Raw genomic sequence first — 23,310 nt, forward strand, 5'->3', positions numbered from 1 at the left:
GTGTAGGGTAGGCATGGCCCATCTTCAAGACTCAATAATGCCTCAACATAGACGAGGTTTTATTGTTGTATACAAGTTCGCTTGCACACAACAGACACTTCAGCTGTGAAATAACAATAGTTAGACACAAGAACAAGCGAAAATCTGCATCGTCACATGTATGTATGTATGTACATGCATGCAGTTTTTCTCTCTTACCTTACTGGAAGAAATCAAATCAAAATGTTCCCATACAGGGGAGGATCGCCTTTTTCGCGCAGGTTTCATCGCAAGCAACGAACAAGGCTCGAAAAAAGACTGCACTAGTTGCACTGTTGCGCACAGGTGTAACAAATACAGGGGCCCGAAATCCACAAAATGTGAGATAACAGGCGATCGCCATTGCGTTTTGCAACCTATTTGTACTGTAGTCTGCACTGTGTTTGCAATGCGCGCCAAACGTCGGACGACTCCCAGCATAGGTGTCAAACTCAGGCCCTGGAGGGCCGCTGTCCTGGATGTTTTCCAAGTCTCCCGGTTGCAACACATCTCATTCAAATGATCAGATCAGTAGCAAGCTCTGTGCAAACCTGACATTGAACCTGTCCATTTGAATCAGGTGTGTTGCAACATGGAGACTTGGAAAACATGCAGGACAGTGGCCCTCCAGGACCTGAGTTTGACACCTACGGAAGCGATTCGGCCGGCCGGCGAGGCTTCATACGTCCACATTTCCGGTTTTTGCCGAAATAACGCGCGCCTCTATTACAAGCTTCGTGGAAACGCCCCTTCCATTACTCGACACAAGCTACGGAGCCTTGGCACATTTCGGCCTATCACTAACTTCTACTAAGTACAGCGTGTGAGTACAATTACCACTTGTGTTTTCAAATACAATATTTTTAAGCATTGTAATCGAGGAAACCGTATTTGGCAGTTTTTGCGTTTTTCTCTCCAGAGGTTAACGCCAAGATTCATCGCCGGTAGAGTTTGCGCGTGTAGTGGTCAACTAACTACCGGTCCGCTTGATTGTCCTTTACTGGCAGCAGGTGTTTCTTTTCCGTCTAATTATTTTTTATATGTTGCCGTTCAGCTTGATATCGATTGGAATCAAAGAGGTAATGATAGAGTCGCTTTTACGCTTTTATTATTATCGGTAAATGTGTACAACCACAGTTGAAGTAATGTGGTACAGTTTGTCTTTTCCAAAGGGGAGAAATGGCGCGGGCTAACGTTGGCTTGTTAGCTAAGGGCCATTTCGTGAAATCGCACATCGCCGGTTGCCAAAGTAACTTGACATTCGTTCTCTGAATATCGTTTTATTTTATTGTATTTTTTCATATTCTCAGACCAAGCGAGTGTTTTTGATGCCAAAGAACGATGTTCAAGTTGATTAATGTGAAGGTAAGCTGGGGGCTAATTTTTGTCACTTGAATGTCTTGCCAGATTTCTGTCTTCAATGTAATTTCTCAAATAAAAGATTGATTAGAGTGCAAATAATTAACGTTGGTTAAAATGTCTAATAGTTCGTAAATATGGTACTATTTGTTTATTTAAATTGTAACAATTTGTTGCTTTACTGTTGTATGTTAGTTGCTCCATGTACAGCACTTTGTATGCAGCGATGGCTGTCTGAATGTGCTCTATAAATACAGTTGAGTTGAGTAACAACGTGTCTATGTTGACTTATGTCAGCCTTTGACTAATTTAATCTCAAGGCTGCATTAATGTGAAAATGCACAAATAATTCCCCCACGCAACACTATCATTGTGCCACTCTGCACATGTTCAGTTATCTATCCTTTGTTGAAATGATGTCAGAGGTGTTTGGCAGTGATTGTGAACATGTTTTATGTAAACATTCAATTCTTCCTGGTAGAAGCGTGAATTCTGTCCACACTATATGAGCAGACAATGAGACTTCCATGTATTTCAATTAAATTCCAGCATAATTTCACAGCATACAGAAAGTTGCCTACTTGAGCTAGAACTGGGTGACAGAGGCTAAGAAAAATTACAATTACGACAGTATGTAACGGATCTGTATAGGAATTCTGGAGGGAGAGATGAGAGAACTCCCTCAAAGGAAAAAAACTTTCACAGACCTGAGAGTGTGTGGTGACGATCTGCCTCGGTTGGTTGGGAAGTGGTTTACTGTATTTGATATAGAGCTATTGCAGGATTTCAGATGGAATAAGGAAACGATATGCACTCCTAATTAAATTGACAATAGTATGTCACAGTGATTAATTGTGACATCAATGGTATCATTTAGTCGTATGGTTAAATTAATTGTAGCAGGAGTAAGAGTTGGTCTTTTTGGCTGCTCATCTGGAAGTGTGCATAAGAATCTCTATTTCCAACATGGCAGTTTGTAGACCCTTCATGCATCTGGGCCCAGCTGGACAGCCTCGGTGACATGGAGGCGGTGTGCAAGAATCAGTACAACGAGCTGTTTGTACACATGCATAATTTCTATGATGATGTCACCAGTGACGAGTGTGTGGTGACGCCCTCCTCCCTGGAGGAGGGACTGGTAAGCTTTGCTCAGTAGCTGTGTCTCATGGACTTGGGTGTGTGTGTGTTCTCTAATGGGATAGATGTGTGTTTGGCTCAGGTGTATGTGGTATACTGGTCCCAGATGAAGACATGGTGCCGGGCCAGGCTACAGTCCATTGTCTCTGACTCGCATATGTCTCTTGCTTGTTGTGACCTGCTGGACCATGGAGAATCTCTGGTTGTCCTCCTTAGCCAGTAAGACCATACTCTACACCAGGGGTTTCAAGCTCAGTTCCTGGAGGGCCACTGTCCTGCATGTTTTCAAAGTCTCCCTGTTGCAACACACCTGATTCAAATGGCGAGCGAGCGGCCCTCCAGGAACTGAGTTTGAGACCCCTGCTCTACAGTGTGTGTGTGTGTGTGTGTGTGTGTGTGTGTGTGTGTGTGTGCGCGTGCGTTTTCTGCCTGCTTTATGTGAGGGCTAATTTGAATAATTCCATCACGAAAGCATTAAAAGTAAATTTTTTCAGCTAAAAATAAGTTGCTGCAGTGGCGCTGAACCCAGAACAAAGATTGCGGAAAAGAAATCCAAAGTTTGGTCATCATTTCACACACAAAAAAAAAAAAAAACATCTCAAGGCACCTTGAATATCTTTAGCTAAGTTTATTTAGCTGATCACTGCATCCAACTCTACCCTCTCATTTCATGACTCCCACATCACTCATCATGTTTGCTGTGCCTTTTAAAGCCTACACATTCAAAATCACAGTTATTGCAGTGTAGAGCATGAGATGACCCCAATTGGACAAAATTAATTCTTACACCATATATGAACAGTTTTTATGGGTATTGTATCATGTTTTTGATAATGCTAAATCAACTTTTTCTGATTGTGGCAGTTGATATTTAAAGTTGTATTCTCATCCTCATTTGAGAATCCGACATGCCAAGCAGGACTTCCTCCAGCTGCCGTTCCGGATGAGGAGGTTCCATCTGGCGAGGGTCAAGCCCCTGACGCTCCAAGTGTCTTTTTTCGAGAAAGCCAAGCTGGTGTAAGAGTGCTCATAATCTCGAACTCCATAATCCAGTTTGCTTGTGATGGACGTGTTTTGTTTGCAGGCCATCCAGTCACTGGGACAGCTCAGCCACATCCTACATACGTGACCTTCTCAAGAGTGAGCCTCATGACATGCGCAATGCTTTTCAGTGTTCATCACTCACACGTTTTTCCTCATGTCAAAGCTTCAAGTCAGACGGAGGCTATTCTACTGAAGGACGAGTCCAACTCCACCGCCATCGAGCTCTACGTGAGCATTAAGAGCGTCAAGGTCACCTTGCTTGAATTTAAAAATTTCATGTATGGAATGTCTCCATACTATGTTTTACGACCATCCTTTTGGGAACAATTATTCCCTTCCAATCTCCAAATGGTCAACATGAAATCACACTGCTTTAAAGGACATATTACATATGTAGCTTTCTCAAATTAATTGTTCTTGTTTCCAAATTCCCTCATTCACTGTAGTTTGGTGACAATAGAGACTTGATTGTTTAATGTCACACTTGATGGGTCAGTCGGCACTCCAGACATACAGCTATTTGCTTACAGCACATGAAAAACTTACTTTTCCCTAAAATGTCCTGTATAAGACTGGAAGTACATCTATTGAGCTTATGCATTCGATATGTCATGAGTCTTAACATTATTCTTTTTATTTTCAGATATGTGTGAATGATGATCTGGTGTCCAAGCAGTTTGCCATTCACAGCCAAGACTGTTCTGACAGCAGCAAGCTGGAGCAGCTCAATGTTCACCATTTTAGATTTACACACCACAGCCTCAACAGACCTGCCAGGAAGCCCGCAGCACAAGCCACAGCCACTCCAGTTCCATTCACACTAGAAACGGCTCCTCCTCCAGGTAAAAACACATTCAGCCAAATCCCTTGTTCTGTCATTGTGTTAACTTTTTGGCAGGGCATTTGACAAACACTTAAGGTGCATTTACAGGTGGGTCACTTTTAGCATACCAAAAGTATTTTCCAACCAACAAAAGGGCTACAAAGATTAGTCGACTATTAACAACGACATTTATATGATCAAAAGTGTTGACATTGAAATTAATAGTTGACAAGTCGTTCTTTTTGTGTGTGGGTGTGCAAAATTTCGCGCTTTTATTTTCTGTTGAAAGACGGCGTTGATGGACGAATATCTGAAAAGGAAGCATGTGATTGCTGATGCCCGACTTCATTTCTGGCACATGGACAGTCGTGTCTGGATGCTAACATGAGCACACACAGGCTACCATGTGTGTTTGATGTAACACAATGTCCTGTTGCGTTACGCTCACATATTGTCGCGTCTACTATAGATTATGGCGGCATTAATCAGTGAACTCCAGTTTATAACAACCAAAACTGTTTTTGTAGGCCTGTGGTTGACATCGAAGAGCACAGCACCGACCTCACAGTTTCTCTCAATTTGCACACTCGAGTACGTGAACAGCGTTGCGTTTATCAACTTGGGCATAGCGGCACTCTAAGTAAAACAACATGACCTATTTTCCACAAGTCCTCAAGGACAACACATGACAATTAAACACAACCCAATTTGTAATAATGTACTCATTTATTTCTAATCTTTAAAGGATGTTTTTTCCCCTTTCAGGTGAATAGCATGTTTTGATTATTAAGATAAAATTACCACTTTTAAATTATGCATCCGAGTAAAACAAAGCAAAATATATGAAGTAGATTTATTTATGTTCCTATATTTTAATGCAGTGTTAATATTCGAACTATGCTTAATGTGAAGTAGATTTATTTATGTTCCTATATTTTAATGCAGTGTTAATATTCGAACTATGCTTAATGTTACAGTGGCTTACCATCGTATTAAACATAGGTTTTATGAATTAAACGTCTGTCTCTTTTTGATAAACACTACTTATATTTTGATGTTGGCCATGATGGTGGTATTGGAGAGCCAAGTATTACGTTTCAGAGTTCAACAACCACTGATCAATGAAATGTTCTTACCATTTACCAAATGTCGTGTGACCCTCAGTGATGAGGCAAGCTAGACTTGGCTGTGATGGGATGACGGCGCCCTCTCAGGTCTGTGTTTTTTAGTGAATGTGACCCACTGACGTGTCATTTTCATCCAGTTTGTTTCTATTTTGAATCCATGTTGTCCTTATTATATTCACTTTGCATCCATCCTTGGTCGCTGTTTTTCAGAGACCAATGAGTGAGGGAACCAGCAGGTCAAAGGCCACAGATGGACAAACGTTACCAGGCAGCCAATCAGCGAGGTGAAAGCGCATCAGCGTGAATGAGGTAAAGCGAAAACAAAAGATGAGTCGTGACGGCAGTGTATTGTTTCAGTGACTCGTCGAAGGAATCCGTCTCCTTCTTGGCCCCCACGTTCAAGTCTCACCTCAATCTGTTCAGGTGTGTGATGACATCATGGTCACACCGTTGACAGAGTGGCTCGCAACGGACGACTGTGTTGTTGATGTCTCCACAGGTTCACGAGGTTCCCCAATCCAGCAAGCAGATTTAAGGAGTCGGAGACAAATGTGAGTTTTATGTAAAGCATAATTAGAAGTAAGACGACGGCAATTACGGTCATATGTGAACATTACAGGTGAGTCAACCCGAGGAGCTGATTAAGTATTCACCTCAACTCACTTCAAGCTCATCCAGCACAGGACAGGAAGTGTAAGCGGAATGCTCGGCACTACTCTGACACTCCAGCAACCGTGACACAGCAAAAAAAATTTATATATATTTTTTTTAAGTGTGTGTTTTATTAAATAAAAAAATCATATGTAGGGGAGTCTCCAGACTAACCACAACTTGAGAATATCTCATCTAAAATGGAAAATACAGCAATATATGATGTGAAAAATCAGTCTGACAGTGTTGTGCGTTTCAGTCTGTTTCCCGCCCAGTCGGATGTGAAGAAGAGGACCGATGATAACTTGGCGTGCACAAGGTGTTCGATTGTGAAATTGTGAAAAGCCCTCCTCAAAACTCACTTGTATTCTTTGGCGTTTGACTCAGCATGACTTAGATTTGCTCTTGATTTTACTGCTTGGTGCTTTCTACCGCCTTATTACTTATTACTGATTCGTCTTACTGTTTATTGTATATGTTAAATCGCTCCATGTACAGCACTTTGTATGCAGCGATGGCTGTTTGAAAGTGCTCTATAAATACTGTTGACTTGACTTGACTTGACTTGAAATGTTGTGTAATTGTTATAAGCCTTGTTTGACTGACAGTTAGAGCATTGTGTTGCTCCGTGACTGCAGTGCCACACTGTATTTAATCTGACTCCTTTCATTTCTCGTTGCTGCTTGGAGACTTTTGGAGTGGTTGAATCCACAGCCTTTGAAAGTCCAGTCAGATGACGACGTTGATGAAGATAATCCGGTGAGCCTGCTTTTATTTCCCGAGTCATGTTATCTGCTTCAAGTCCAAGTGACTCTACCTTTTTAGAGGAAGACATTATCAAGATAAGAAAGGTGATACTGATCATTTTTTTGGTCAGATGCTTCCCAGTGTTCCCAACACAGGTGGGATTCTGGTGCACTCCGCTGCCCCGATGGAGCTGTGCTCAAGCCTGGATGATGCCCCCATCACTGAGACCCTTCGCAGGGTAGGCAATTACCTACCATTATTGTTAATAGAGCTACAGCTGATAATTTGGATGCAAATACCATAGCATAGTTGATGGAAAATGTCAATTCTTTGAAACTGGGGCCGTTATTGGTCAAAACAATCGCAAACCAATTTCGAAATATGAATTTCAATTTGTACCATATATAATATAGTTATATTTAATGAAGGTTGTCAAACAGTAGCTATCTTTCATATCTTTGTGCATAGCCATCTTGCAGAGAGCTTTGGACACTATATGGTGTAGATCAGGCATGTTCAACTTTGATCTTTGAGGGCCGCTGTCTTGTGTGTTTTCCCAACTCCAACACACCTGCTATCTACAACAGGCAGGACAGCGGCCCTCAAGGACCAGGTTCGGACACCCTTGGTGTAGGTAAAGTCTAGTGATGGGTCCATGAGGCGTGTCGACACAATGACGCACTGTGTTGATACTGTACTGATACTGTGTTGCTGACCACTGCCACCTGCTGGACCTTCAAAATCCCTGCAGCCAACCCACTTGACAGACTGAACAAACTGATTTGATGATGACGTGTATACAGTGCACTACCGCACTCTACCCACAATAGCCACAAGCGTCATTGTTTATGTTGTTGTTTATGCCGTTTATATTGTCTATACTGTTCAGATTACATGTCTTTTATACAGTGTAGCTCCTATCCTTTCTTAGTGCAAAGCATGCATGTATGCACTGAGGATTGAGGAAGAAATTTCATCTATGTTGCATGTCATACTTAAAGCATATTTGACAATAAAGATGACATTGACCCGTGACAATATCATTCACATCCATGCATTCATATTGTACTATTCAATGTGTTTCAATAATGTGAAAATCATGTGAGAATGAGGATGCTTGTGGGCTTTGTCTTCACAAATTTGGATTTAGAAAAATAAGATGCTTCAGTGTTTTAAATTTCATTCTGTTGCGTTTAATGCATGCTATTTCCCCTGTTATGGAGAACACACAATGGAAGAAAACATGTCAAAAATCCGAGAGGCACTTGGAGAGAAAAGGAGATTTTAATAAATACCTTATTCTCCAAAAAGAGATCAAAATGGCTCTACACGGCGGACAATTTGTATTTGTCCGGAAGCTGCTCCATAATATGCACGTACTGTAACAACGTCACACGAGTGAGGCGCGTCTCAGCAGTCGATAGTCTGCTGCTGTGAGCACGTACTCGCGGCGCCGACCCAACCCACGTCACATATTAAGCTTTGAACTACGACAACAGCTAAACTAGCCTAGTCGATGTAATCATGGTTTTTTATGTGACTTTTAATAGCAATGTGGCAGAGTCATCAAACATGTGGTGTGCTCACTCAGTCCCTTTCTGGAGCTCCCCCTTATAAGCGGGACCCCTCAATCAACTGGAGTATGACGTACAGTACAAACGTTCATAAAGCACTTCTCATATAACAATAGCCTTTTATATGACAGCTGACATGACGCTCGAAGTCAGACGGACACATTTTTTCTGATAATCAGTGTGTACCATATTGCCCAAACATATTTTTATTCGAGCGAGGGTGAGGTCTGGCTTGTTTCGACGTCGTGTCGCCAGACACACTTCCTTAGGATACACTGTGTGGGCTTTTGCTGCGTCAATGCCCCCTGCACTGAGTCGAGACCCCCTGGACTAAGTGGCGCAGCTTGGACTGTGCCAAGCAGCCGATGCAGTCTAAACTGCACGGGTGCAGTTCAAGTGTCAATTAGCAGCATGGACTGTGTCAACGCAGCCGGTGCAGTTCACCTTTCAATCACGTTACGTAATGAAGCAGCACATGCACCGACACGTGGTTTGCTCTGTGAGCCCAGCGCATGTGTCAACGCATCGGTGTCGCTGGACCCATCACTATTAAAGTCCCATTTCACAGAGTGGCGAATATTTGCGAGTGTGAAGGAGCGAATGTTACATTGTCGTCAGCGTTCGTCATGGTCGTAAATGGTCGCCTGACATTTGTCAGTACTTTTCTTGTTGCAAGAGGACTTTCAAAATTTCTTCGCGACAAGAACAAAACTGTTACAGAAAGTCTGGCGGACGTTTTCGACCTTGTATCAATCCTGAACATTCAATTTGGGACCACATTTTTCTAGCTAGTAACTGAGTAAACGGTAGCAACCAGGTAAGGGAACAATGACAGAACAGATCAGGGTTTTCAAGAATTAAAAAAAATAAACATCTAGAGACATAAAAGTCTCAAAAAGTCAAAATGTTTTCGGGGTCAATTTTTTTGGTTTCTGCTCTATCTCTAGACAATGGCGCGGGAGCAGTTCTGCATGTCTCCCACGAATCGTATTAGTTGGCCCTCCGTAGGTCGAGGAAACAACACCGTGGTCATCTCACACACAGCCGACCAGCCCCAAAGCTACCTGGCACCCTTGCTCAGTCACATGCTGCTTAGCACTATCTTCACAATCTCCTCTTCCAGAGCTGGCGTGAGTGCACATCACAAATATCACACATGACCTCACCTCACAGATTTAAGATAAGCAGCTCGTGTTGTGTGCATTTGTAGCCTGTAGCAGTGGTGCTATGTCCCGGCTGGGAGAAGGTCCAGCTGGTGTGTGAGCTTCTAGAGGAGAGAAGGGTTACCCGATGCCTCAATCCAACCTGCGTGCTGATCGGTGGTATCAAAGATGAAGCCAGAGGCGTCAAGATTCCTAAAGATTGTAAGTTGCTAGAACATGTTCGTCTCTTCCTCCTCCTTCTCCTCATAGCAAACCCAGGGCTTGCGCGTGAAATGGTAACAAATACATATTGTGTAGCTGCAGCCTCCATAAAGTCCCAACAACTGTAAAAGGCTGCTTCCAGGTGGGTCACTTTGCAGCTCGTGGAAAATATGCACTTGACCGCCTTTGCCCCTGGCCTGTCCAGCGCCCTACCCTGCAATGTGCAAGTGCCTTGGCACAGATGACGGCCCTTTACCTGAGCTTTCTTCCGTTCTCTTGTTCAGGCCTGCTACTTGTGACCACCCCTTTCAGCTTGGTCCGTCTGCTGTCATGTCACTGCTTTCTGTTTCTGCGTTTGAGACACATTGTGTTGGATGAGGCTGACCAGCTCTTCACGCTTGCTCCAGAACAGGTAACATCTTGGTGGTGGTGTAAAGTTTCTGCGAAATTGTACCAAGAGATGGGAAAAATATGGTCATTTCCTGTCACAAGCATAATTATTATCATATTACCACAACAAATATAAAGACAAATTACAAATCAGCGAAAACAATGCAGAATATTTCATTTTAAATGCAAAAATATAAAATAGAATATAAATTCTGCACTATTTTGATGTTGGATATTAGAAATGGTTACAATCACGCTATGTAGAATACATACAAAATATTAAAGTTGCGATTACTCACGATTTTTTTTACTGTAATAGAATGACAGACCTAATCATTTTTATTGAGTGTACGAGGGATATAACTATATAAAAAGATAGACATTATACACACAGTATTTATGTTGTTGGTGAGTGTCTAACCCATAATTGACTAATGCTGTTTCAAATAGAATTGGTTTTGTAGAATGTATACCCGGCAATAAATTGCATTTAAGAATTGAAACTGCGTTGCTCAACTTTTGGTATTTGATGACAGGTTGTAGGTCTCCTGGAAAATATTTCATCGATAATGACACCTAAAACATCATTCCTTCCTCCTCCTCTCAGATGGAGAGCATTTTGCTGCATTTTCAGAAGGTTATCTCCCACCAGGAAAAGTCCTCATGTCCACAGCAGCTAGTCGCTGTGGCCAAGCGGTGGACGAGTCACATGGAGGCTTTGGTGGCTCAGCACATGCCCTACGCTTCTGTCATTATAGCTGCTCCCGAAGAAGCTGCGCTGTATGGAAACGTGCAGCAGGTCACCGCATAGGAACTTTTACCCTATAGCTGGGATTATGATGATGATGATGATGTCATGTTGTTGCAGCTGGTCTCCATGACCTTGGAGAGCGGTAAGATCTCCACATTGTTGGGTGCGTTGGATTTCAGCCCTGATGCGAGACAGAAGACTATCATCATCTGCAACTCCGCTGAGGAGGTTGAAGATGTCCACAAAGTGAGTCTGAATGACACGTATGTGTTGTATCACTGCACAATTAATTGATTTTATTGATTACATTTGTCAGGATGTTTTTTTTTTTCCATCCAGATAGCTTTGTTTCCCACTACTTGAATTCACAGTGCATCCTCACTGACTTGTACTCCATCTACAAACCTAGTTTACAAAAGTACCGTCAGCGTTCAAAAGTTGACGCTGATTGACTGAGCATTGCAAAACACGTCGCCCATGTATACAGTTGAAAGAAGTGAATTATCCACATGTTGGACTCTTTAGACCTCGGGTGTGTGCTTTTAAGCCACATATATAAAGTATTTATGAGGCACCTTCCTCTGATAATGATGTGGGCAAACGTTTCAAAACATGTTTGGTATCAGGAGATTGTCTTGACTTTGAGCGATAATAAAACAACGGACCTTTGTGTAAAATTGTTTTTTTAATGATTTTTAGGAAAACTTTTCTTTTCTTCCAAAAGGCTGTGAGCTGTAAATCTGCATTCTGTCTGAAGATTCACAAGGATTTAATGCACACATTGGACTCCGTGCTCCAGCAGTGGGCCAAAAGTGTTGCCCCTCGGACACAAGTCATTCTGGGTAAAACACGCACTCACACTTTGGCACTCGTCCTCCGGGTAAGGATAAGATTTGTCTTCCTGAGAAAAATTTGTCTGATACAAAAGGAAAGCAGGTGGAACCTCTACACATATAGTCTTCCACAAAATGATGATTCCATACCATACAGCTCAGAAATGTTCATTTACTATACATGAAGATAAATCTGGTCCTTTTTGCACATTTCTCAAATCGGCTTCAACTGTCCACAAGTGTTTTGACTCGCTGTCAAACAAGCAGCAGATCTTCACGGTCTGCAAGCCATAGCTTAGACACCTGCAAATTAATAAAAAAATATATATACTATATATATTTTTTTGTTTTAATCTGCATAGAGTGAATCCTCTAGTTAAGAATGTCCCATTTTCTTTTACCAACAATTTGGATTATCCATAAAATTTACCTAGAAAATATTTATGGTCTTGGCATGTATGAGTGGATAGATCAATGTTGTTTCTTCTTGCACTGCATAATCATCATTGGCAAAGTGCAGTCCCTTCGAGCATACTCAGGTCAAGAATGTATAAGTGTCATCAGTTAACCAAAGAGGATCTCATTTCCAGTAATAATCCCATTTGCCCCTACCTCCACAATAAAGTGCATTTTTGGAGAAGATAATCATATTTGTTGAGATGCTAAACATATATTTTCCAGCATACAAGGCACAATATAACTACAATAACATTGTCCCACATACTGATACTTGCACTAAACCGTGAATTTTTGGGCTGCTTTTGTTTTGTTTTAGTCACTGTCACAGAGTGCCTGACGTGTTTGGGGCTGACAGATGCCACCTCTGTGGTCCATTTTGCCTTCCCAAGTTCACCCAAAATCTTTGGAAGCCGACTCTTTTGTATGAGCAGCAACTTCAGAAAACTCACAGATTCCGTAAGGCCAGGACCAGGTGTCTTAGTTCTTGACCGGATCTAGCTGTAATTCCATCTTCTAATTCGGATCTTCTAATTCCATCTGCTTTCCTTACAAGTCTTCCTCCCAAGACTCTTTGTCGAAAATCTATCAAGTCTGCAGATCCTTGCTGCTGGTCTCGGAGAAGAACGCACAGCACATTGGTGGGCTGGTGCGCTACCTCAGACGAAGCCACACCCTGCTCCCTGCGGAGCTGCTCTCTTTCGCAGAGGCGGCCGATGTGGCCCGAGAGGAGCAGAAGACTAAGCGGCCACTCTGTCACCACCTGAAGAGCTTTGGAGTGTGCAGGTTCAAAGCCACCAGACAACACAGTATGAAGATGAAAAATGCAGATGCTGAGGCTTTGTACAAATCTTCGAGTCGGGACATTCTAGACGTACACGAAAACCACCTTTACAGACCCACCTGCATTAAATTCAACTCAAGATGCTTATTTTTCCTCTCAGTTGCTTATTACACAGCTGCTTACCACTATGTACACAAACTTCAACATTCTAACTCTAAACCAGCCCACTCCTCCCTCACGTGTGTACACTCCTCCCTAAAATAATGGATGAATATTCGGTATGAGGGCGGGCTCGGTCAGCTTCATTCATCCACTGTGAAGTGTTCGCTAATTTCATCGGTCAGAGGTGACAAGACTGGATAATTGTATTGATGGCTTGAAGCTCAGTAGTAAAAATTTATAAATAAATCGCATTTTATTATAAAGTATAAACCCTCAAACTGCTCACACATGGGGCAGTATCACACAAACAAAAGATTACGTTTACATTCAAACACCAAAATGTTCAAAGTCTTTGAGTACAACATTCCTCACGAGCATATAATTGTGGCGCCTTTGAAGGAATTTATCTGCCTCTCTTAATTATGCCGCATCTTTGGCAAGTGTAGCGCAGTACTGCCCAGCACAACAATGTTTGTTTAATGTTCATTCTGAAATTTCATCTCAAAATGAAATAGCCTCCACTTAATTTGAGTAGGAGATGCGTGTGTGTTTTGCTGTGTAGGTTCAGTGCCACGTGTCCAGATCGCCACAGGCTCATCTTTCAACTGGATCAGTCCAAACTTCCTTCTTCTGGACTCATAGAGGTTACTATGCCACAATGCCACCTACCAGAGATGAGGACTCAAGTTTTGATGACTTGTGGTTTGACAGCAACTCAAAAGACGTGGAGTTGGACTTGGGCGTGATGAGACATGAAGACTTGACAGACTTAATAGTTCATTTTATATGCTTGGTTTCAAGACTAAAACATAAAATTAGTCAGTATAGCTGGACATGCTGGTAATGGCACTGTCATGATAGGAAGATTATCTTGTCAATCAGTGGAATTACCTTTCATAACAGATGGGATCATTGTCATATCAGGCTGCCAAGTGTTCATACTTTTGACTATAAAACGACTAGTGTGATGTATCTGATCAAGTGCAGAAAGCAACATTTGTTTTTCAAAGAAGACACTCAGGCCAACCACAGTAATAGTCTGCTTTAGTAGAGTATGAGGGACCAAGCCTTGCCGCGAATAGTGAAAAACCACGCATAGCAAAAAAAACCCCAGATGAATTAACTCATTTAGTACCAGCCAATTCTGGACCAAGTCTGAAAATGCGTTTAAAAACGTCTTTGGGAGTGAATGGGTTAATATTGGGTAAACCATGAATATCGAAGGATTTACTGTACACATATGGCACTTGCCTGTGATTTTTGTGCAGGTGTTGCCTCTACACGTCAAGACTGCGTCTGTCTTCTATGGTCGTATAATCCAGAAGGAGGACAATGTCTTTGACAGCATGGTGGCTGACATGACGTCTTACTATGCTGACAGCAAGCCTTGTCCTGAGGAGGTGCTACAAGGAGGCTTATACGCTGTGCAGGACAACTACAATTTCTACAGGTCTTGCACCCCTCCGTTTATTGAAAGATTCTAGACCGGCCCACGCTAGGCAATAAATTTCAATACAGAGAAACCGTAAAAGATAAACCTTTGTGATACTGATGAAACTTTTACCAACACGACAGTATCTTAAACCCTTACATTGTGTGAAGAACGTGGGCACCATCACCTTAGTTTTATTACTCATTAAAACTAACAAAGATTGGATTTATACTCTCTTCGACTAATACGGGTGTGCTGATGCATGCTTTTATTGCCTGTTGCTTAGATTATTGTAAGATGCTCTCAGTATTCCTAAAAATTGTATTTCAAGCTTACTTCAGAACTCAGCTGCACAAATGGTGACCAGGACCAGAGGTTGGCAACACATTACACGAGTTTTTAAATCGCTTCATTGGCTCCCCATGTGTTTCAGGGTTGATTTTAAGTTGCTTTTATTTGTTTAAATGTCTTGACGGTCTTGGGCCATCTTATTTATTTGACCTGCTTTTAGCATATCAACCCTCATGGATCCTGAGGTCCTCTTGCACTTGCCTTGTAATTATTCCTGGGGTAAGGACCAGAACACATGGTGAGGCTGCATTCAGCCATTTTGGTCCGCAGCTATGGAATAGCCTGCCAGAGGACATCAGATCCGCAGAGATTTGATGGTTTTAATTGGAGGCTAAAAGCACATCTTTTTAGCTTTCCTTTTGAATAACTTGGTGATAAAATTCTGGGGGGGGTCAGGGGCTGGGGTGTTTTCTGTGAATTATCCGTGTGATGCTAAGCATAGTTCCTACTGCTCCTACAGGGTGAAGGTCCTGACTGTCCCCGACACCCACGGTCGCCTATTTTTCAGTGTCCTCGTTCGTTTCATTGACGTCGGAAAAGAGGAAGAAGTCAAATCCCACCAGATCCTGCGACTGCCTAAGCAATTCCACTCTTTGCCTGGCCAAGCTGTGGAGATGATCCTGTGCCAGGTGAAGCCTGGTGACGCAGAGCCTGACTGGCATCCCAAGGTACTCAACAGTTGTGAGTTGGATCTCCAAACTCCTCAAGAGGAATTCTTCCAAGTCGTAATCTATTTTGCTTCTCACTTGTTGTTAACACTATAACATAGGACAATTTGCACATGCATGAATAAGCTCAGTTTTGAGCAAATAATCATCTTGTAGCGTCCAACTACTCTCTATTTTGATCAAAGAACTAACCAAACTGTTCATCGCTGGTTGTGGTATAACACAATGGCAATAAAGTAGAAGTAGCCAGATAATTAGCCAAGCTGACCGTTTGAATCAGGTGTGTTGGAGAAGGGAAACGACTAAAACAGGCAGCATAGTGGCCCTCTCAGACCAGAGTTGCCCACCCCTGTTTTAGATTAAACACGAGTCATTTGCACTGCACCCAAAATCTTATTGTACCCAAAATGGAAAAAAAGAAATCTTGGGAACCATATTTGAACATCTTAGGTGACCAGACTCATCAGCAAGAAGATACAGGGTGTTAAGCACCGAGCCAGAGCCGTCCTCAGTCTGGGAAACACAGTCTTTCTGGATTTTATGGTATGTTCTGACTGGCTAGATGGAACTTGGACACATTGAAAACCATCTTGATTGTTGTCCTTCTTGGAGGTTCTGGAGAGTCGAGTGGCCGGAATGACGACCGTGATCAGTGAGTACAACGTTCCCACTCTCATTTTGAAAACGGGCATGGCAGAACGAAACCCAGATCATCTGGACCAGTTGAAGCTTCTCACCCGGGAAGGAACAACCACCCATACATGTGGGTAAGCAAAGCAAACTCTCCTGAAGAACATCGGGATCTAGTAACCTGCTGGACTGCTCTGCGCCTGATATTGGCGAAATCGTGTGTGTGTGTGTGTGCGTGTGTGTGTGTGTGTGTGTGTGCGTGCGTGCGTGTGTGTGTGTGTGTGTGTGAGAGAGGGGGTAATAATAAAATTCTGCTATTTTATTTGACTCATAATCCATCTCTCCATTTTCTACAATGTTTATCCACAATCTATACAATAACATCAACAGAGCTATTTTATACAATATTTTGAATTTCATCCACTCCAATTAATCACTCATCCATGATATTTTTACTGTGTTGCACACATTTTTCATGTGTCGGGTTAATACTTCCCAGAAGAAGTGGCTTGAACAAGATATACAGCCCAGAAAATGTTAAATGTCTAACATTCTGTTAAATTTTATACTAAGATTAAGATATCCTTTATTTGTCCCACACTGGGACAAATAACAACTAACCCATGAAATGATTAATCCATGACAATACAAGAAACATTTTCTTAAAGGCTTATATAAAACAGTATAAAGTTGCTAAATATGAAATAGTCATGAACATTTATTGTATTAGAAGATGATAAATGGTGTGATGGTTTTTGCAAGCCCCCCACAACATGTTAAGATAAGATAAGATATCCTTTATTCGTCCCACACTGGGGAAATTTACAGCCTCCAGCAGCAAGAATGTATGTAGAAAGAAGAAAGAGAAAAAAAACAACAAACATCTTTCAATTAAATGCAATATGAACACAAAATGGATAAATCGCAGTACTATTTACAATTTTCCTTCACATCATTTAATTATTGTTATTTTTTGATTGTTATTTTTTTATTCATCAGCCTGACAGCAGTCGGTACGAACGAGCGTCGGTATCTCTCCTTCTTGCAGCGCGGGTGTAACAGTCTCTGGCTGAAGGAGCTACCAAGTGCTGTCAGGGCGGGCTGGAGGGTGTGGGAGGGACTGGCCATCATAGCTTTTAGCTTAGTTAGCATCCTTCTGTTGCCCACCTCCTCCAGAGTGTCCAGGGAGCAACCCAGGACAGAACTGGCCTTCCTGACCAGTCGCTCCAGTCTCTTTCTGTCCCGGGCTGAGATGCTGCCTGACCAGCAGACAATGCCATAATGGATGGGCGAGGCCACCACCGAGTTATAGAACGTCTTAAGGAGTGACCCCTGAACCCCAAAAGACCTCAGTTTCCTGTCCTTTCCTAATCAGGGTGTCCGTGTTTGTAGACCAGTCCAGTTTGTCGTTCAGAAGAACACCAAGGTACTTGTAGGAGGTCACCCTCTCTATGTCCATACCTTGGATGTTCATCGTGCTGGTGAGGACTTTTTCCTGCAGAAATCCACAACCAACTCCTTAGTTTTCCTAGGGTTGATCTGGAGGACCTTGGAAGTCCAGAAATTAGTGTCTGGAAAAAGGTTTGGAATTTTGAAAATCGAAAGGGGTAGGAATCCATTAAATAACTTTTTATTTTATTTAAAATCTTCCTATGTGTTGTACAACTTAAGATGTTGTGGTGGGGAATGCGGGGCAATGTCTTTTTCAAGGGCACCTCGACAATAGCCAGCGAGCAGACTGTCATTTCTCCAACAATTAGGTGCCACTTTTTGTTATTGTCTGCAGTGGGAATCAAAACAGTGACCCTCCAGTCAAGCCCGAGTCCTTGCAAATGAGCAACAGTTTACACATGAGGAATACATCTGAAGAAAGAGTCAAGGATTTTGATGCATCGGAACTCAAGCCACTTCCTCTTCTTCATGAAGCAGACAAAAAGACAAACGTCCAAACTTCTTCAGATATCAGGTTGCCTTTATTCTTTTGGGGGTCTATGACCACCTGTTTGTTGTTCAAAAAGGGAGTAACAGGATTGTATTTCACTTTGCAGCAGAAATGAAATGGGTCCTGACACAACAACCAACCAGATGGCTCATCTTAATGACAAAGATGGTAAAAAGTCTTCCATCTTGACATTTTGAATCTCGCAGCAGGCTAAACCAAAGCTTATGATCCAGCTCAAATAGTAGTTTCATGTTCGCTTGTGATGTGTTCAGATGTTACTGCTGGTGACGACCAAAAGAACAATGAGCTGTGCCATGGGGACGGTCACATGACCAAGAGGTATGCTCGTACAAATACAATACAATACAATACATGCTGATTTATAGAGCGCCTTCACAACAGCGGCAGCTATAACAAAGCGCTTAACAAAACAGTTCACATCAAGTAAAAGTGTAAACACAACACAAGACATAAAACATGACAAAGTACAGTGGTTTTATGTACAATTGAAGTTTGCATCTGGAAATTTGTCATGGTTTAAAATCGGGTTAGAAGCCTGGTCATTGGATGGATGAATTAAACTTGCGGAGGGAGGGGGATTGTCACATTATTTGAGAACCACTGCGCCAGTGTCTAGACTTGTTACTAAGACTTAAAGTGTGTAACTTTTACACCGATGTGTGTCAGTCTGCACCCTCAGGTCCGCTGGTATCAGACATCCACATCACTGAGCATCACTCTGAAGCTGAGGGACCCACAAAATCAGCACTGCGACTTCCACACAGACCGCGCTGTGTACAGGTCTGTCAGAACAGTGTCGCCTCCACTCGTTGCTTACACGTTTCACTCTACATTCGGCGACCACTGGAGCCTTTTGGCCAGAGCTCTGTTCACTGGAGGCAGTGGATACATGTTTAGCAAGGCTTACTTTGTCTGAAGGAGTGATCATACCATCACCAGCTTGGTGCACGCATGCTTGTTTTCTAATAATTTTCACCTGATTTTGGAGTCAGTCTGCAGGATTATTGGATTTGGACTTTGAGCTCAGATCATTATTCAAACCTGCTGTATTTCTGTGCTACAGTTGCACCTTGACTTACGAGTAGCCCAACTTACTGTAGGTTTTTTTAATATTTATTTTTTAGACACACTGTCGCTTTGTTGATTTTTATTTCATATTTTGATAGAGTTGTGGTTTATTAAACGGGACAAACAGTAAAATACCAAATGAATGTCACTACATGTTGCTGGCAGTGAGCTAAAGACACATTATTTTTTAGTTAATTTTAAATTGACCACATAACATAATTTGTTAATGTGCCATCTTAAGAATGTTTGGTGTCACATTTAGTCTGTCTTGATTGTAAACCTGTGTTTTTCTCAAGTGTGGAATAAAACAGTAGTTCTCAACTGTTATCACACTGGGACCCAGTTTCCTGCTGTAGCCCCCCACTTTTTTTCTTGGGTTTTTTTTAGAAGTGAAAAATAAAGAAAAAAACTATTGGTCAAAAATAGCCTTGGAAAAGCCTTTGTATATCATATTTTTAAATGGCAAATTTGAATGCTTTCATATTAGTGTCTTTCTGAGCATTTTTTAAGAAACTGAGGATGAACATGAAACTGCATGGACACAAATATATTATGGGAAAGCCTAACTGAATAATTGACACCAGCTCAAAAAGCCAATTACTGTACAGTGAAACTCCTCTAGAACGAAACCCACATGGGCGAAAATCCCCCCTTATGTGAAAAAATCTTAATGCATTAACACAATTCCCATTCTCCTGCCCCCCATACGACGAAAACCCCCGTTGCGTTATACGAATCAGTTTTCTCTGCTCCTGCCTCGCGAAGTTATTCACTACAACAAAGTCTTATCCAACAGCGACCTCTACTGCTTCGTTCGAAAAAAGGCAACAGCAACCACCACACATAGTGAACGATGTTTATTTCGGTCACAGCTGCTCTGTCATTGGCTTATCGAGCATCATCCTATCCTCCAAATGGCCAAGAGGGACCTCACTGTCTGTGTGTAGATACTGAAGCTAGATCCATAGCATCCGATTAGCTGTTCAGAGTAAATTGCTTATGGCTCGACGGACATTCAAATAAACGATCGTTTCCTCGAATGTTTTACTTGTTATCATGATTAAAAACAGCCATGGGATGCTTTGTAGTCCTCGATGGCCATAGTTAGCTCTCGAAGGCTAAAAACCTGACGCTAACTGGAGCGCTTCTCTCTCATTAGCGCTCCAGTTAGCGTCAGGTTTTTAGCCTTCGAGAGCTAACTATGGCCATAGAGGACTACAAAGCGTCCCGTGGCTGTCAAGTCAACTGTATTTATAGAGCACTTACAAACAGCCATCGCTGCATACAAAGTGCTGTACATGGAGCAATTTAACAGTTTAGTTCTTGGTACTTCTAATAATGCATGGTCCACAGACCTGAGGCGCCGGGCAGGTGTGTAGGGGCGGCTGAGCTCAGAGAGGTAAGGTGGCGCGAGATTATTCAGAGATTTGAGAACGAATAAGAGGATCTTGAAAATAACTCTAAAATGAATGGGGAGCCAGTGAAGGGATGCCAGAGTAGGAGTTATGTGCTCACTCTTACGAGTACCAGTCAAGAGGCGAGCAGCGGCATTCTGGACCAGCTGAAGGCGCTTAATGGAGGACTGGCTGACTCCAAAGTAAAGGGCATTGCAGTAATCGAGCCGGGATGTGACAAAGGCATGAATTACTGTCTCAAAGTGTTCATGTGAGAGGAGAGGTTTTATTTTGGCCAGCTGTCTAAGGTGAAAGAAGCTGGATTTAACAACGGCACCTTAAAAGTTCATTGCATGCCAGGAAGTGTTTGTTATTGTTAGATTGTCAGACGAGAATGGACGTTGTATTGCTGAAATGGCTACAAAACGGACCTTTGGATGTCACGCAGCTAAGACAAGCTAAGAGCTCTGATGCTGGAAGAGAGGGTAAAAGGGATCAAAATAAAGTCAATGCTGATCGTAAATTTCGCTTTTTTTCTTTCTACACTGACAATATGAAGTGCCAAATAAGTGTGTGATCATACTTGTGCACTATTGGAATAAAAATAGAGTACACATACGTTTATCTGTGCGTGTACACATATGTGTGTGGGTGTGTATGTGTGTGTGCTTACATCTGAGATCAAATTTGCTACAGTGAAAAACCCCATGTTGTGAAAGATTTCTTGCTGCAAACATGATTTTGTTGTAGAGGAGTTTCACTGTACCCACAATGGGTTGTAATTGCCAATAATTGCCACCAGATGGCAGAAAATACCCTTTTAGCCATGACACGACTAGCCTGATAATATTAAATGACTGCCCACTTTTCAACATCGTTTCTTGTCCTCAAAATGCTAAAACTTTGTGCAAAAGCAATGTTTATATAATAGCTTTGGCCTGAACACAAAAGCAATGTATACTGGCTGATTAAAAATCAGAAAATAGGCATATTTGCAGTGTGTGTGTATGCGCGTGCGTGTGTGTTTTCAGTGGCATTGTGAATGGTTGCCGCTACGGAGTGGATCTGGATCTTCACGCGGCCGTGTTGGCTGAACGCTGCCGCTGGGAGCTGAAGTACAATGAGCCCGTCCTCACGCTGGTCAAAAAAGAGCCTGGCTACTGGCCTACGCTTCTGAGGAGCAAGGTGTTGATTGATTTCAACTGCCTGCATTTCCATCCAGGCAACATTTCGGCTTCAGCTGCATCTATGTATAAAATGTTTGTTCCCACAGAACATTTTTGTGAATTACAACTATGATCATCTGGAGGAGGACGACACCATGTCAACTCATAGTAAGATCCTTAAAAACACTCCTTAACAGGATTTATGGATTTTATCAATTCAGGTTTGTTTGATCAGCATGAGATACAGCTACAAATACTCCCATTAAAATGTGATGTGAAGGTCAGTTTTTGCTCTACTTGTGATTTAAGAGTGCTAAGAATGTGTGTGCCTGTTTGTGTCCTTAATCCATCTGAAGTGAGTACCTCCTCCACATGATGCTGCTTTGTTTTTCAGGTGAAGTGTTTGTGGGTGACACGGGAGAAGAGCACCACTTTGTCAATGGGTACAGCAGCACTGACAGCGACTCCACATGCTGAACACACTTGTTTTTATGCTGCTAGGAGACCTCCACCAAAGCCTAATGATGTGAATACTGTATTCGTAATGACGGTGCAGGTGACACACTTGAATGGTACAAAATGATGTTTAGGTTCTAGAAGTCCTACAACAGACTCGAGAACCTTGTTGAGACATGACCAAAGAAGTGCAAAACAAAGTCTGGAACATGACACGAATGGGTGTGTTATTGTAATCTTGATACCGTATTAATCTAACTAATAATTTAGTGTAACGAGGTCGATACAGTGCCGTTTAAAAGTATTTGCCCTCTTGTTAAATTCTTACTTTTTTTGGAACCAAAATCAAATTGTTTCTATAGTTGACAATGAGTCGTTTACATGTCTGTGGCAGGGTTTTAATAGTTTTGGATTCTTTTTTTTTCCACGTTAACTTTTGTTTGAAGTCACTGATGCTGTGGTGGTACGCTCGCCTGACTGATGTGCGTGCAGCGTAAGATCGGTTCCCATACAGAGACACTTTGGGTGTGAATGGTTGTTTGTCTCTATGTGCCCTGCAACTGACCAGTTCAGGGTGTAGTCGGTCTTCCGCCCAAAGTCAGCTGGGATAGGCTCAAGCAACCCCGCGACCCTGTTCAGGATAAGTGGTGTTGAAAATGCAAATGGGAAGGATGTTAACTTAAAAATACATCCTGATTTATATAGTGCTAGTGCTTTCACAACAGCTGCAGCTATAACAAAGCGCTTAACAAAAAAGTAAAATAAACACAACACATAACATCTTAACAACTTTATTTAAATTGTTAGTTTGTCGAAATGACATGACCTGCAGAGATGTTTCTGGCCCACTCTTCCTGCTTTTATTCAGCCACGAAGGAAGGTTTTCGAGCATGAACGGCCTTCTAAAAATGATGCCACAGCATTTCAGTCACATTCAAGTCTGAACTTTGACTAAGCCACTC

General features: G+C 42.2%; 1 protein-coding gene across 3 annotated transcripts; it reads left to right on the forward strand.

Annotated features, from left to right (window-relative positions):
• Positions 1-27: 27 nt before the first annotated feature.
• Positions 28-22,993, forward strand: tdrd12 (tudor domain containing 12). Of its 3 annotated transcripts, none has more exons than XM_052060216.1 (36): positions 29-1,097; positions 1,329-1,383; positions 2,351-2,515; positions 2,597-2,733; positions 3,415-3,531; positions 3,599-3,654; positions 3,722-3,807; positions 4,202-4,400; positions 5,546-5,595; positions 5,719-5,792; positions 5,866-5,931; positions 6,008-6,059; positions 6,128-6,201; positions 6,419-6,478; positions 6,849-6,918; positions 7,037-7,144; positions 9,428-9,610; positions 9,691-9,844; positions 10,129-10,256; positions 10,842-11,033; positions 11,103-11,231; positions 11,710-11,827; positions 12,594-12,733; positions 12,831-13,060; positions 13,783-13,864; positions 14,489-14,670; positions 15,464-15,671; positions 16,122-16,214; positions 16,284-16,438; positions 18,088-18,267; positions 18,350-18,411; positions 18,516-18,582; positions 18,931-19,044; positions 21,758-21,911; positions 22,000-22,060; positions 22,287-22,993. In XM_052060216.1, the coding sequence occupies exons 2-36, from the start codon at positions 1,360-1,362 to the stop codon at positions 22,367-22,369; spliced, it is 4,053 nt and encodes a 1,350-aa protein (XP_051916176.1). In that variant the 5' UTR covers positions 29-1,097; positions 1,329-1,359; the 3' UTR covers positions 22,370-22,993. The 3 variants fall into 3 exon arrangements, with proteins under 3 accessions (XP_051916178.1, XP_051916176.1, XP_051916177.1); XM_052060217.1 differs by having other exon boundaries at positions 29-841; XM_052060218.1 differs by having other exon boundaries at positions 28-1,383; positions 18,353-18,411.
• The last annotated feature ends 317 nt before the right edge of the window (positions 22,994-23,310 follow it).

Source organism: Hippocampus zosterae, chromosome 3, assembly GCF_025434085.1.
Source record: "Hippocampus zosterae strain Florida chromosome 3, ASM2543408v3, whole genome shotgun sequence".
NCBI classification, from domain to species: domain Eukaryota; kingdom Metazoa; phylum Chordata; class Actinopteri; order Syngnathiformes; family Syngnathidae; genus Hippocampus; species Hippocampus zosterae.